This window comes from Elaeis guineensis, chromosome 13 (assembly GCF_000442705.2).
Source record: "Elaeis guineensis isolate ETL-2024a chromosome 13, EG11, whole genome shotgun sequence".
Taxonomy (NCBI): domain Eukaryota; kingdom Viridiplantae; phylum Streptophyta; class Magnoliopsida; order Arecales; family Arecaceae; genus Elaeis; species Elaeis guineensis.
The window spans coordinates 62,554,550-62,570,673 of record NC_026005.2 but is presented as its reverse complement, the minus strand read 5'-3'; the positions used below and the strand labels follow the sequence as shown (position 1 = coordinate 62,570,673).

General features: G+C 36.9%; 1 protein-coding gene and 1 pseudogene across 1 annotated transcript in view; both read left to right on the top strand.

The window, feature by feature from the left end:
- The window catches only part of LOC105060680 (surfeit locus protein 1), a 13,549-nt gene extending 12,132 nt beyond the window's left edge, over window positions 1-1,417 (top strand). The window contains exon 6 of the mRNA XM_073247681.1: window positions 1,046-1,417. Coding sequence (XP_073103782.1) covers window positions 1,046-1,115 — 70 coding nt within the window. The 3' untranslated portion in view covers window positions 1,116-1,417. The remainder of the gene's footprint in view (window positions 1-1,045) is intronic.
- Window positions 1,418-1,777: 360 nt separating this feature from the next.
- Window positions 1,778-4,752, top strand: LOC140853142 (putative F-box protein At5g52610; annotated as a pseudogene).
- Window positions 4,753-16,124: the final 11,372 nt, after the last annotated feature.

Genomic DNA, 16,124 nt, shown 5'->3' with positions numbered 1-16,124 from the left:
AGGTGCTCTCCTTCCCGACAAATCTCTCTTAGGTGCTCCCCTTCCCCACGGATCTCCCTCAGGTGCTCTCCTTCCCCATAGATCTCTCTCATGTGCTCTCTTTTTCCACAGATCTCCTAAAGAGAGAATGTAATGAAAAGAAAAGGAAGTGAAAAAAATGGAAAAACGCCTCCAATTTCTCTCAAGTGCTCTTCTTCCCCGCAGATCTCCGAAAAAGAAAATGAAATGAAAAGAAAATGAGGCAAAAAAAAAAAGAGAAAAAAAGCAATCAATGTGGGAAGGGGTTTGACCTTCTAATTTTTTGACTTTCCTTTGCTTCATTGATTTGTTTCTATGGTTTCCCATTCTTTTTCCTCTGTTTTTTCCATCCATAGGAGTCTCGATTGGGTGGGAGGCATGAAGCATTTTTTTCCGTCCACAGGAGTCTCAATCAGGTGGGAAGCTTGGAGAGGAAAATTCTTCCTTTCGTTTTCCCCTCCTTAGAAGTCCCAATCGGGTGGGAGGCCTGGAGCGGCCGAATAGGGAAGCTTAGATATTGTCTAGGGTTTTGTGTTGGGTCTTTATGTTTAAGAGTTAAATGGTAAGGATATTTTGTTGGTTATTATATATAAGAGTTTGAATGATATTTATATATAGCGGATCGGTTTCGGGGCGGAGTATATCATTTTTCAATATGTGCTTCGGTTTTTTTCTAAAATCCATATCTGCTCTGGATTTTAATTAGATCGGATAAAATCCATCCCATTTGGATCGGGTATGGTCGGATACCCGGTGGGTCGGACAAAATTGCCAACCTTAACATATATGCCTGTTATATATCGCATTCTTGGAGCTAGGTGCAAGTGTCTATATAACACAGATCAAAGTCTTGTTGTACCTTATTCACAAAGAATATCTAATAAAGAATCTGATTCAATCTATGTAAATGATCTGAAGATTTGGTTTAGGTTGTTTCTGTTTCTAAGACTCTTCATGTAAGACCTGTGAAATGTTAACGAGATCTGAGCTGTACAAATCTAATCTGGCACTGATAATCTGTGTTCAGGTACTCTCTCTCTGCTGCTGTAACCTTCATGGCTATCAAGCGAATAAGGCCAAAGAAGATAAAGAGATAGCACAATGTTGTTATACACATGCTTTGAGGCATTTCTGCAGCAAGCTTTATTATATTCTTTTCAGGAGAATATTTCTGATGACCGACAAAAATAAAGATTTAAAAACTTTAAGCTCTAGTTGCAAGCAGTTAAATGGTAACTTGTCACATTATACCACAGAGCAGTCTCATTCAGCCATCACGTAATTCAAGCATGAAAATGTTGCCCTTAATTAGTTGCCTCTTTTTGGTTTTGGAAGAAGCAAGTTAATTTGCTGTGTGTATTTCTCTTTTTAAGATGAAATCATGAATGCCTTTTTCTCATGCTTTGGTTGCATTTTTTTTTAAGCTCATGTGATTTTATTTACGTTATTGTTTGATCATATTTGATGAAGCACCATTCCAGTGGTCCATTGAAGAACATTGTAAGAAACAACTTGCTCAGATGCCTCTGAAATTATCATTCAGGTTAATGTCTGGCTTTTGGGAACCCTAGAATTTAGCTGTTGGAAACAATAATACATAAGATCTTAATCAACATATCTGTTTCATGAATGCTATTCCCTGAACACTTGATCTAGTCGTATCTGCATTTTGTTCTAGACCTTTTTTTTTTCAATATGTTATTTATTTATTTATTTAGATCTTTGCAGAACCACTTTGCAAATAGAGGTTGATAACATAATGAGCATTTTTGTTAAAACCCTTCACACAAATTTTCAGAATACAACTGATTTTAGTATGGAGCATGCAAGGTTGATAACTAGGGTCACCATTCAAAGCATTGTTGGCCAAGGTAATTCTGCCCAGCTTGTATATTAACTACCCCACTTCCATCCAGCAAGCCTAGCTCGTATATTATAAATGCAAATCAACACAACTAAGCCTACCATCAGAAATATTTGCACGTAGAACATAAAAGGAATAGGGCTAAGCTGCATGCCTAGGCCTCTAGACACCATCTTTTGACCTGTACCATATAATCTCCGACTTGGATGAGGAAGAGCCGTGGTGCAGCAGTAAGGTTACTCCATCTCTGAGCATTAAAGGGTTTGAAACATGGAATTAGTCTCTCCACTCATTGGAGTAAAATGGTATATCTTCTACTCTCTCCAAACCCTACAATAATCGAAACATCATGCATTGGAATTCTCTTTATATAACATCTTTTTCAGGTGGGTTATTTATTTGTTGTAATTGTACCAGATCCAATCGTAGACCGATGGATCCAAAAGTTTTTCCTGGTCTCCCTTTGGACCATGTCCAACCCATGATTCTACATCTATATCAGATCCTGCTCATGTTAAGATATATCCTAGCCTCCCCAGCAGAGCAGAGGAGGATTAAAGAACTTTCATCTTTGTTACCCCCCAAAACACCCACCCCCAAAAACAAAAACTCCTCCAAAAAATAAAAGAAGAAGAAGAAAAAAAAGAACTTTCATCTTTTGGCTTTTTTCGGTTATTTTAAGTCAACCATTCTCGACCATTCCACGTATTCATTGTCTATCATCACAGGAGGATGATTACAGAACTTTCATCCCTTGGCCTTTTCCTGTTATTTTAAGTCAACCATCCTCGACCATTTCACCATATTTGTTGTCTATTATCACAGAGGCTTCTGGGAGGCAAAGCTCCTTCTGTAGCTCTTCCGAGCTAAAGGAGGATGATTACAGAACTTTCATCCCTTGGCCTTTTCCTGTTATTTTAAGTCAACCATCCTCGACCATTTCACCATATTTGTTGTCTATTATCACAGAGGCTTCTGGGAGGCAAAGCTCCTTCTGTAGCTCTTCCGAGCTAATGGAGAATTGATCCAGCTGAAAGAGAAGATGGCCTCCACCAGAAAAAAAAAGGAATCGCCCTGCAACCAAATTAACAGAGGAGCTGGTGGGTGAGATCCCCTATGGACTGCCGGCCAAGTCTTTCTTCCGTTTCCAATGTGTCTCCAAGTCATGGCTCGCCTTCACTTCCGACACTCTCTATCAAAACAAGCTCCCATGCACCTTCTCCGGCCTCTTCCACAACGTGGACCCACCGCTCTCCGACCTGTTTCCGGATCGCTTCAAGTTTTCGCCCAACAGATACCTCAAACTATCAACTGCTTGCACCCTCGAACCAACGCTCAGCTTCCTGCCACCTCCTGAAAGTATTCGGATGTGGACTGTTGCAATGTTTTGCTTATCTGTCGCACTTGGCATCCACGTTCAATTCTCTCCAAATACTATATCTGAGAAATTCTTTGTGCGCCACAGATGGTGCAGAACTGCACGCATCATCCGTGGTGGTTGGCTCATGCATGAGACAGGATGAAAAAAAAAAAATTTTCGCACACCGCACTGATTCTGTGCATGAGCCAATTACTGCGGACGGCGTGTGCGATTCTACACCGTCTATGATGTACAAAGAATTTTTCTGCCTGACAGTTTTGAAAGATTTGAAAACCAAGCACTAGCTTTCGACAGTTTTGAAAGACTTGAAAATCAAGCACTAGTTTTCGATCCCGACGCTCGCCTTACCACCATGTCCTCCACTTCAAAGAAACCAAGGTATCAACCAAGCTTGAAATTTACTTATCCAAGACACGGGAGTGAGACAAGTGGCAGCCACTGTGGAATGATCACTCCACTCGAATTCTCCTCTTATCAGGGGTTTACTATGAAGGATTTGTTTACAAGTTTGTTCAGCTTTCTGCTCCCAATCTTGTCGTGAGAATTGATATTGAGAGAGAGGTTCTTCGGAGCATCAAGCTACCAAATTCCACGGATAAGGCACACAAAAGATTATTCCTTCACGACCCATGTATTGGATTCTCTGGAGCAAGATTTTTAATCCCGTAGAATGAAACTGTCTCGATTTTTCTATGGAACAGGATGCATCGCCGTCCCATTCCGTCCCGACACTTGGGACAGAGAATGTCCCAAGATATTTCGATCGGGACGTCGAGATGCTAGCGAGATGGTCTGTCCCAACACATGGGATGGTGCCCCATCTCCGTATCCTACGGAATGTCCTGTTGGGATTTAAATCTTTACTTTGGAGGTTACCTGCATTATGCCCATAAAGGTAAAACTGAACTGCAAATTTGGGTTCTCGAGGATTTAGATAGTAACCAATGGAGTTTGAAGCATCGTGCTAATATCAAGACCATAGTTGAGATAAGTCAAGGCAAGAAGGTTCTGCATCAGTTATCCCCGTTTTCCACTGGCTACTTTGATATATTGGCATTACATCCTGACGGAAATGTTGTCTATCTACAAGTTCTTTGCAGGCTCTTTGCCTACCACTTGAACAATGCTCATTTGGAAGAGGTTTATGACTTCAATCATGTCGGCCTCGGGAGTTTTTTCGTCTATACGCCTTGCTTTTCGGATTGTGTCAGAAATGATGGGGTTTGATGCGATCTTGGTGATGGTAGATATTATGCATCTCTGTTCACTAGGATTTGTAGCAAGGGTTGCAAGAGAACATAATTAATTCTACTATTTATATTTTTGTCAGTTGTCTGCGGTGTGAAGAACTTTCTAGCAATTTATCTGGCTTTCTTGTTTTGATCGTCAACATATTCTAGAGGTATGAGTTCTGAAACACAATTGTTATTCCAATTTCAGAGCTAGCATGCTTGTATTCTTATTATCCTTCATATTTGGTAAACATTTATGGTAAGATACAGCTTTTCATATTATTTCATGCTTCATTATACTATTAGGGTCGGTCATACTTCCATATATTAAGCTTTTTACACTATCATACTTTGCCACACTCATTTAATCCTCAAACTTTTAATTTTGATTTAGAAGCCTGGATTTCTTTACTCATTCACTGAATATTTTTGCAATTAGAGGAGGAAAAAGATTATTTGGAGGTTGTTTGGAATCCTACAAGTGGAGCTACATACAGCTCAAGTTGCAAGTATAGATCAATCTACTTGTTTGGATTCCTGTAACTCATATTGTATGGTAAGTTGAGTTACTTGTTGGGTTGCAACTTCGAGCTATCCCGTAGTAGATTGATTTGCAGTTAAATTAAAATGGCTCCGAACAAGTTACAGCCACCTGAGTTGGTATTTTATTTTATTTTTAAATCCCCTCCTTCTCTTCCCCTCTCCTCCCTTGCCCAGCATGCGAGTTCCTCCTCGCTGCTGCCCTCAATGCCACCACCAGCCTCTGCCACCTTTGAGAAGCCACGGCTGCCTCATCTACCTCAAGCTTCACTACAGCAGGGCTCTCCTCCTCCTTCCTTTCCCCTTTCCTCCCTTGCCCTGCTGCGAAATTTCTTTTCATTGCTGCCCTCAGTGTTGTAGCTAGCATCGGCCACCTTTGAGCGGCCCACAACCACCTTCTCTACCTCACACTTCACCATGTTACTCTTCTCTACCTCAACCATTGCCGCCTACTCTTAATTTCTGCCTCTCTTTTTCACCTTCTGCCCCCTCCACAAGGCCTACAATGCCTTCCACTCCCTATCAATAGGCACCTAAGTCCACACATAGGCCTGTAGCTTCGATGCTAACTTCATACAAAACACCATTATCTCTATGTACGTCAAGTACTCCAACCAAGCATATGCTTGCAAGCTGTTCGGTGAAAAATTTTGTCATAAAAAATGCCTCCCTTTTTCCAAACTCTCCTCCAAATATAAGAAATGAGCTTCACTGTAAGTCAACCATTGTAACTAATGTTAAAGCGCAACTTGAGTTGGGGTGATAACTTCAACTATAGAGCTTATGAGGCCAACTTCTCTATATTAGGAATCTGAGCTTGGTGAACACATTTCTCTAACTTTTTTATTTTCATTATTTGACATTTGTATTATCCTAAAATGAGACTTAATATCGTTCTGTAGGCACTTTGTACAAAAATACGATTTGGACGTATAAATCACATTTATGGTAATAGGAATTGATGTCTGATGTAATGAAATGATCAATAAAAAGAGGAGTGCCACAACAGAAGCAATCATCAAAAGCATCTTCCTATCCCACTACTCCACAGGCAAATCTGGAAGCAACATCCAAATTAAACTATGTTTAATGGAATCCACAAACTCCATTATATTCAGCATCTATGAAGACCACTGCCTCTCAGAACTTCTATTCATATCATGTGATCTCCTCCTCAAACACATTGTGAGACATCCATCGACCCAGAGTAACCTAAGCCCACGCTCGGTGCAGGCTACACTGTTGTCAAGTAGCTTGTCTCCTCCCGAACTATTCTAATTAGTATATATCTTCAATTGTCAAACAGCACACTAGGATTCTCCCCTCCAGTTTGGAAACAGATTAAAACAAGTAAAAAGAGACTCATTTGGCCTGTTCGGAAATCTCTCTCTCTAGGCTATTCTCTGTAATATGATCCCTTCTTTTCTTGGTAAAAGCTGTTAGATTGCTCTTATCAGAAATGGATTAAGTGAAGTTCTATTGTTTTCCAAAATGAGGAGAGATCAATTTGTGCTTGCTGCCATATTTGTTGCATTTCAAAAAAGGATACAGAATTCATCAAGCTGCTTTGTTGCAGTTTATCAGCACTTGAAACACAAGCTTGCTTTCTCTTATCAGCAATCAGGCCAGAAAATGGCTACACTCATATTTTCTCCAGCATTTTGATTTCTAATGATCTTGAATCTTGTATAACATACTACCGGCTAAAGGAAAGATGCATTGCATAATGATGAAGGGAAAATTCATATGCATAGTGAATTACCAACCACACATTGTAATCAGCAAAAAATAAACCAGCTTTGAGTGCATCAAGTTGCATATCACCTGCGGCGAACACCAAAAGGGGTGATGCAGCATGCTTAAAACGCAGGTCTGTCAAACCATCTCATCATCAACGGCATAGCAAAGAAAGTGATAACACTGTGCCCACACCTTAATCTGAGATTGGTTTCCCAGCTGTAATGGGTAATTAGAAATCTGACCAGAAAACAACCATGGCTGATGCTGCACAGCAAATCAAGCAGGAAGAATTTGGCAAACCCATTGTTGCTGCTATATGCATATGGTTTATTTACTGTTATACTAGTGCATGAAGATCGAACAGCTCGACAGGCCCAAACACAGTCTCAGATGGCGCAACCAACAAGCCGACAGCGAAATTGAATCATAAAATCAAATAAAAAACTGATACGAGCAGTCAGAATTGAATAAGCTTTATCTCATTGTAGTGCTCCAAATTAAATTAATAGGTCAGCAATTAACTCGAACAGAAAAAAAATGTTGAAAGCAACCATCACATATCAAAAATGTAGCATGTCCATACCATCCACTCTATGAATGGATGGCGTTAATCTTCTGAAAAAAAAAGAGAACCTTATTGAGTGCAAAAAACTATTGCGTTGGAAGCTACACCCAATAGCAAAAGATAAAATAGGTTGAGAAGGAAAAGATCCTTATTGATCAATCGAACTTGGAATGGTGGAGCCCGTCAATGCCCTGAAAGTGAAGGGTCTGCTACAGGCAAAGGAACCATGCTTTGTAGTGCTCTTGCGGTGTTAATGGTCCTTGAAGTGTTCCAGACTAGAGAAGAGGGGCAAATAAAGGCAGGAGATGTCTCTCTTTACAAGAGTGGTCCCTTCTCTATGAAATTGAAGGACTATTGGGAGTTGAAGAACTGGATTAATGATGGACATTAAGGGGAACTCTGGACAAGGGGAATTTGATGAGATAGAATTTGTATTTCTAGAGAATGGACATATCATGATTGTTGGAGATAAATAGAAAAGAAACCAGATAACTTTGTTGGTATTTGCAAAATATTTGACAGCAACAACCAAAAAAAAAAAAAAAGTGGTGTCAATTCTTCCCTAAAACTATACCTCTGGCTGTGGTGTTTGGACTCTGAAGTATCATTTGATTTTTGGGATATGGATGATGAGGGCATGGTCTAACTGCTCTTGCTGGACTATTAGGCTTTCAACTCGGACATGTACCAGAGCGATGTGATTGTGTTTAGTCACTTTTTGAAACTTTTTCAAACTTCTGGAGGATTCCTTATGGCATGGGACAAGACTAAAGCTTCAAATTCATTGAAAAGTTAATCACGGCTTGCATCTATATTTTCGTCCACAAGTTTATGATCACTTAATTTTGAAAAACAAACAAATATAAAACATTTCTTTTTAAATCAGAACTGCTGAGATTTGGTGCCTTACCTGCATAATTTCATATGTTTCTTTGTTTTGTCTGTTGGCTTATGCATATCATTATGATATATATGATTATTTTACTTTTGAAACTTTACTCAGGTGATGTCACACTTCATTGAACTATAAATGGTGCACTTTCTTGATAATCACCGATTTCAAGTTTGTGATTATGCACAAACTGTTGAACCTTTTCCACATATAATTGTTATTGTTTGCTGATTATTTTTTTTTAAGGTGCACAAAGTTTTTTGTAAAAAAAAATTGTTTATATCTTGCTATTACTTAAATTTTTTCTTCCATTTATGTGGAAGAACGAAATCAGTTTGCCTAAGGAGGCCTCTGTAGATGCTGAGGATGAAGACCTGACCTTCCTCCTGGAATCTGAAATCATTGTTTTGTCATGCATTCATCTTAATTAGTAAACAGCTATCAGGCAGGGTTCTCTGACGTTAGGGTCATCATGCAAGAGACATGAAAATAAACTAACTTTTAAGCAGGGTTCTGTGACGTTAGGGTCATCATGCAAGAGATATGAAAATAAACCAGCTTTACCAGTTGTAAACACTCGTCTATGCATGTATTTTTCTTTTCAAATCACAATAGCTTTTCCATGAAAAGTCGTATAGAGATGTAGGCATACATCAAAAGCAGTGTTCCATGGACATGGATACGAGAATCGGACGTGTCCTAATGTTTGATTCGGCAAGAGATAAAAAAAAAAAAAAAAAAAGGATAAAAAGATATATGGAAAAAATAATTTTAACTAAATTATATATTATTCATAAATATTATATAATTTTATTTTTTAGAATTTTGTATAAAAAAATATTAGAAGATATTATTTGTTAAGATCTTTCAGTGTATTTCTCCAACATTTTAATTTTCTTAGAGGTACAAAAAAAAAAAGTATCTCTCAAAAGTTATTTCAACATCCTTGGTCAATCCCAACAAGGGGGCAAATTTTCATTTTTCAACATTATTATGATGGGTTGAACTCATTATTAGAAACTAAAAAAATGGAGACAAATAATTATGCCTGTTGTGGACAAGGGTTCGGCCCATCACGTGAGGTATTGTCCGCTCTAGTCCATGGGCCTCATGATTTTACTCTTTAAAAGGTATCTCACGTGAAAAAGATTTTTTCCTCCTTCTAAGCGCGAGTCCCCTTGACTCACAATCGATGTGGAATTATTGGTACCCTCCACATTATTAGAACCATAACAGAGTCCCTCAGTCAAGGGAGACTTCGATGTATACAGTCCGAGGAGCCCCACAGTCAGCTTAGGCAAACCTCAGCCTCAGGGAATCGAGGTGGATCTCGACCTCTACTTGGCGCGCCATTGTTGCGGACAAGGGTTCGATCCGTCACGTGAGGTATTATCCGCTCTGGCGCATAGGTCTCACGGTTTTGTCCTTTAAAAAGAATCTCACGTGGGAAGAATTTTTTCTTCCTTATAAATGCAAGTCTCCCTTGACTTACAATTGATGTGGGATTATTGATGCTCTCTACATTATTAGAACTATAACAATGCCCAATATGCTCGCATTCTCGGAGCCTGAGGCAAGTGTCCATGTAACTACAGATCAAAAGTCTGGTTGTTGTACCTATTCACAAAGAATATCTAATAAAGAATTTGATTCAATTTATGTAAATGATCTGGAGATTTGGTTTATGTTGTTTCTGTTCCTAAGGCTCTTCGTGTAAGACCTACGAAATCTTAATGAGATCTAAATCGTTCAAATACTACAAGAGTTAAGACAATTAGCTACGCAAATAAACGTAGCTAAATCTAAAAAAAGTATCGTAAAAAATAACTACCGACGCAACAGAGTCGGCAAACAAGCATCGACAATAAGAAAATTGTTGATTCTATTTGCTGACGCTTATTTTTTAACATCGGCAAATATTTAATTTTGCCGACGCTTAGCTAAAACATAGTTAGTTACATTTACCTACATGAAAAGAAAACATCGGCAATAGTCAATTTAACTACGCTTAAAAAATATCGGCAAATATATATTTAGCGATGCAAAAATTTTATTAAAAAAAGTTCAGTTTACCTACGCTTATCAAGCATCATCAAATGTATTTTTTGTGATGCTAATTTTACGTCGTCAAATATGTGATGCCACTTTAGCGTCGGCAAATATTAACTAGCATCGCAAAAAGGTGTGTCGAAATTGGGAGCTAATATCGTCATTTAACGATGCTAATTTTACCTACACTTATTTTTTGTTACTAATATTATATTTAGAGATGCAAACTAAGCGTAGGCAAAATAGCGATGCTAATTAACGTCGGTAATTATAGTTTGCGCCACTAATGGTGGCACATCCAACATCCCGGCACGCTCTTTGACGATACAAATGGATATTTATCGATGATTATTAGCATCGTCAAAGGCCTTTACCTATGTTTATTCTGCGTCGCCATTTAGCGACACAAATTAACATCAATAAATATTTTATAACGTCGCTAATGGTGGCACACTCGGCACCCAGCATGTCCTTTGGCGATGCTACATTTTATTTATCGATGCTAATTAATGTCGCTAAAGAATTTTTTCTATGCTTCTCTTATGTCGCTAATTATCTTTTTTACAAAAAAATAATTACTTTCATAATAATTGTTTATAATTTTTCCTGTAAACTTATACACAAACAAACATATATAATGTACACTACCTTCTTTATTCACACGTATGCTGGAATCAAATTTATTTTATTTTAACAATAACACAATATATATATATATCAAAATATGATGTTCATTTTTATAACCATACATATAACAAATTAAGTATATATACAATCGTATAAAATAAATTATAAAAATATATATATTCATGCAAAATAAAACTCCACATGCCAAGCCGTATCACATACCTACAATAAATTAAAAAATTAAGTTAGCAAACTAATTATTTAGTAAATGATGAAAATATATAGATTAAAATTAACATAAAATAATATCGATCATAGGAGGACACCCAGCATCATCATCGGTGGAGTCATCATCATAGGCATCAGCAGGGATGTTGGAAGGCGATGGAGAAAGTATGCGGCAAACTAACTCATCGAGCTTCATTCCAAATGCTGCAAGCTGGGATCTAAGCTCAATATTGTCACGCTGTAGGACAGCTATATCCTCTTGGGATCTACGGTGCTCCTCCTCAGCTTGACGCATCTCCTCCTCATATCTCTTCTCCATCTCATGGAGACGAGCATCATAAGAAACATGTGATACTCTAGAGGAGCTGGGAGCTGCAACCGCATATTCTACCCTGTAATATATCTGGGTCTCCTACCAAGCACCTCATCATAGATATTGTAATCTATGGGTGGGGTGGAGCCCTCAACGGTGGGCTGGAATCGTATCTCCATTATCTACTCCTAATTAAAGAAAAAAATAAATATAATCAAAAGTCTAAACTTCATAATAAAATTGAATATAGAACTTAATCAATTAATACTTACATACCTCTCCCTAGTCCCAGGAAGCCACTCCCCCGTCATCTGACGATGGATCCTCTAGTAGATGTCAATCCATCCGGATAGCTGTCTTGTCTCGATGTCCCTTTAAAATTTATAAATGTAAGTACATAGACACATACATTTTCCAAAAAAATGTTGGAGATGTATGTGTATGTACTTATCAGCTCATACTGATACTGCGCAAATGACTTCGATCCGCCACAATGCATCACCGTGAGCCTCAACCGGTTCTGTGCATTCTTGTCGCCAAAGACTTAATAAGCAAATGCATTCAAGATATTAGTAAATATATTATACCACATTAATTCGATAATTCATATTTTTATTAGATATAATAGTTATATCCAGTATGCAGGGTCCTCGTATTTGTTGCAAAGGAGATCTCAGTCGGGGCGTGAAACATTCCTGTGAGGTGTCTCACGTGCCACCGCCGCCCCACATACACTGGAGACCTCCTTTCAGTGGTTATGGAGGTCATTTCTGAATCTCTTAAGCAATCTCCCATATGCCTAAGGTTAGCCTCCCGCACGCATAATTTATAACATATAAGATTTGCTTAATTTGATATCAAAGTCATGCTGCACAAATAATATATAACATATAAGATTTAAAAAGATAAAAATTAAGTACTTATCAAATTAAATATAAAATAAATAGAAAGATCTGTATTTAAAAAATATAACATAATTTATATTTAATTATCGATAAATGATCGAGGAGGATCTACTTCTGCGGCTCCGAAACTCTCCACCAATCAAACATCATCAGGGAAGCATACGCTCGAACAATGATGCCAACCTCACATACGTATGAATCTCTGATGTGGCACTGAACTGACATGACATATTCCGATGGGATGACAATCCTCATCCTCTCCTCGGGATGTGCCCTCCTCCACTCTTCCAGCTTCTCATTTTTGACAGCTCCACGAGTCCGCCTAATGACAATATCAGCTGCAGCAAAATAAAAGCTTAAAATCAGTTATTTATACATGATAAAAATTTAAAATAAATTAAATATAAAAATTATAATATATAAAATCAATCTATTATGGCATGAGATGATGTACCTATCTCGATAGCCACGTGCTGAGATGAGGAGGTACCGACATCTCTGTATGGGTCCCTCCTATCAGATGGTCCTCTTGATCGGGTAGCATAAAATCAATTATTTATACATGATTAAAAATTAAAATAAATTAAATATAAAAAATTATGATACGTAAAATCAATCTATCATGACAGGAGATGATGTGCTTGTCTCTGGATGAGTCGACTACTGCTCAGATGGAGATGTATCGGTATCTCCATGTGGCCCTCTCCGCTCAGATGATCCTCCTGGTGGCATAGCTTAAAATCAGTTATTTATATATGATAAAAAAAATAAAAATAAATTAAATATAAAAAATAATAATAAGTAAAATCAATCTGTCGTCATAGGAGATGATATGGCTGCCTCATCTCCACATGGGCCCACCCTGTGCGGTCGTCCTCCTGGTGCCATGCTTGTATCAAATAATATATTAGAGACAGTATAATATAGATAAAAAATTATATCGATACTAAATGATACATGAAATATAAATATATAAATTTTTTTAAAAAAAATTATATATTATTATTCAATATCTGTATCTTCATCAGAAGAATTATCAACATCTTCATCATCATAATCCACCAATGTATAATCTTCCTCACCATCATTTATGAAGTTGTTATCATTGTCATCATCATCCTCCGACATGTTCAGAGTTAATTTACTGACATCAACATTATCAGATTGCACGTCATTCTTAATCAGAGGAGATGTGCTTCCAATATCGGCACTGTACTATCCCAAGTCAGCTGTATTCTGTTCCTCCTCAAAGAAATCCTCATCTACTTTTATCTCAGAATGAACATTTATGTCATAAATACCTCTTGGTCCAATCCTTTGTACAATATGCCATTCACCTTTATATCTCGTATCCTTTAGGTATATTACCTATTTTGCCTGACTAGCGAGTATGAAAGGATCGAATTGGTACCATGTTCTTGCAAAGTTAACGCTTGTGAAGTATGCATTTCTATAAATACCAGTCGTATTATTGCTGATATCCAACTATTGGTATTTAAATAGGTAAACAAATCATTTTGACCTATATCTTAACTGTATAATATCCATTAGAATACCATAATATTCAATCTCATTATCTCTGTCGGTTTCCAACGTTAAAATTCTACTATTTTGAGTCCGCCTCTGCATATCAAGAACCCTTGTATGAAATCTCATGCCACCAACAATACATCAACTATAAAAATCCTAAGATCGAGGTGGCATGCTAAATCATATAGTTCCTCAGTTGCACCATCTTCTTTATTATGATACATTAACATCATCTGCAACAATATACGTATAAATTATGATAAATCATCTGTATACATTATATGTAATAAAAAGTTAAATAAAACTATTATAGTGCTTACACGTTATCTGAACCAAGTTGCGAACTCCCTTCAATGTTGTCCCTCAATATCTCTATTATTTTATCGCAATAATATGTCTCTATGCTCTCTACAATAAATGTATGCTTATTATTTATTTTACCTCATGAAAAGTATATAATGTTGATTATGTAAACGTACTTACTCCCTAAAATGATAGATTTCTTTGCAATTATTTAGTATATAGAAATACGTTAGGTTGCGCTCTTCTATGTCTATATGTTTGTATTTTCTTCCATCAATGGGACGAACATTAATCTTGAAAATAGATAATATAGATTCAATATCGGCCTACTCTCATCTACATTGCACTCTTCATGATTGAATCGTATTTCTACATCATTGAGGTATATCGAACAGAATATAAGATACTCTATGAAAATATATGCTTCCGTAATTGATCTTTCTGGATATGCCTTATTTCGTATATGTTGTTTCAACTTATACAAGAATCTGTATATACAAAATGATAAAAATAAATATAAAACACACGTAATTAGAATTGTAATGATTATAAATTAAGTAAAAAAATTATTTTTTTTATAATATTATTACTGCTCAACAGGATACATCCATCAGTACTGGACTAGCCCGGCAAGCAAAGCCTTCCTTGGAAGGTGAACCGCCAAGTGCACCATAATGTTGAAAAATGATGGTGAAATTTTTTTTTTGAGCTTACACAGAATTAGGATAATGACTGATTGAAGCTTCTCAAGTACATCAATTTAGAATTTTTGACAACATAATTCTCGAAAAAAAATATCCAATTCAATAAGTACATTCTGTACCTCTAGGGTGGAGAAGCCACGCATCACAACGGTATAAGATGCTGCATCATAACATGAGAATCATGACTCTTCATACCTGAGATACTGTCATTTTTCAAGTTCACACGACTTAAATATTAGAGGCAAAACCATCAAAAAATTTTACAGTTTTTAACCACTCACAAAAACTTCTTTTCTCATCTCCATGCAATATATAACTTGCAGTTGGCATTAAGTATTTTCCACCATCACGAGGCACCAAATGCAACTCGTGTCATAATCCCATTCTTTCTGGGTCTAGCTGAAAATTTGGATTATCTTTTATTTTTTCTTGATGTTAAGAAGTGTCCCAATAATATTATCATAAATATTTTTTTTCAATATACATGACATCCAAGTTATGATGATGTAGGAGATGTTGCCAATAAGGTAATTCAAAAAATATACTCCGCTTCATCTAGCTCAACTCTGATTTATTATACTTTCGCTTGCGACTCCCAAAAAATTTGTTAAATTGGACACTACCAATGGCCTCTAGTTGTGTCAATATATCATCTCCGTTCATCATACAAGGTGGCCCACACATCTCTAATTTTTCATTGAAGCATCGATTCTGAGGGATTCTTAAGGAATGATTAGATGATAAAAACCGACGATGATACATATAGGTAATTTTTCTTCCATACTTCAGTCTAACGGAGTAGCTATCACTGTTGCAAATTGGATATGCCAAATATTCTTTTTGCTCCATCTAGATAGGTTGCCATATATCGAAAAATCATTAATTATCCACATTATCATCGCATGCAATCGAAAATTTTTTTTACTGACTAAATCATATGTTATAACACCGATCTTCCAAAGTTCTCTCAATTCATCGATTAAGGGTTGTAGATAAACATCTATCTCATTATCATGAGCTATAGGTCCAGGAATAAGCAATGATAAAAATATAAATAGTTCTTTCATATATTTTTATGATGTAATATGGTACGACATTAGCATAATCGACCACATACTGTAAGCATTGCTCATGATCCCGAATGGATTGAAACCATCAGATGCTAGGCCAAGATGAATGTTGTGAGGGTCACTAGTAAAATGAGGATATTATTTGTCAAATTCTCTTCAAACT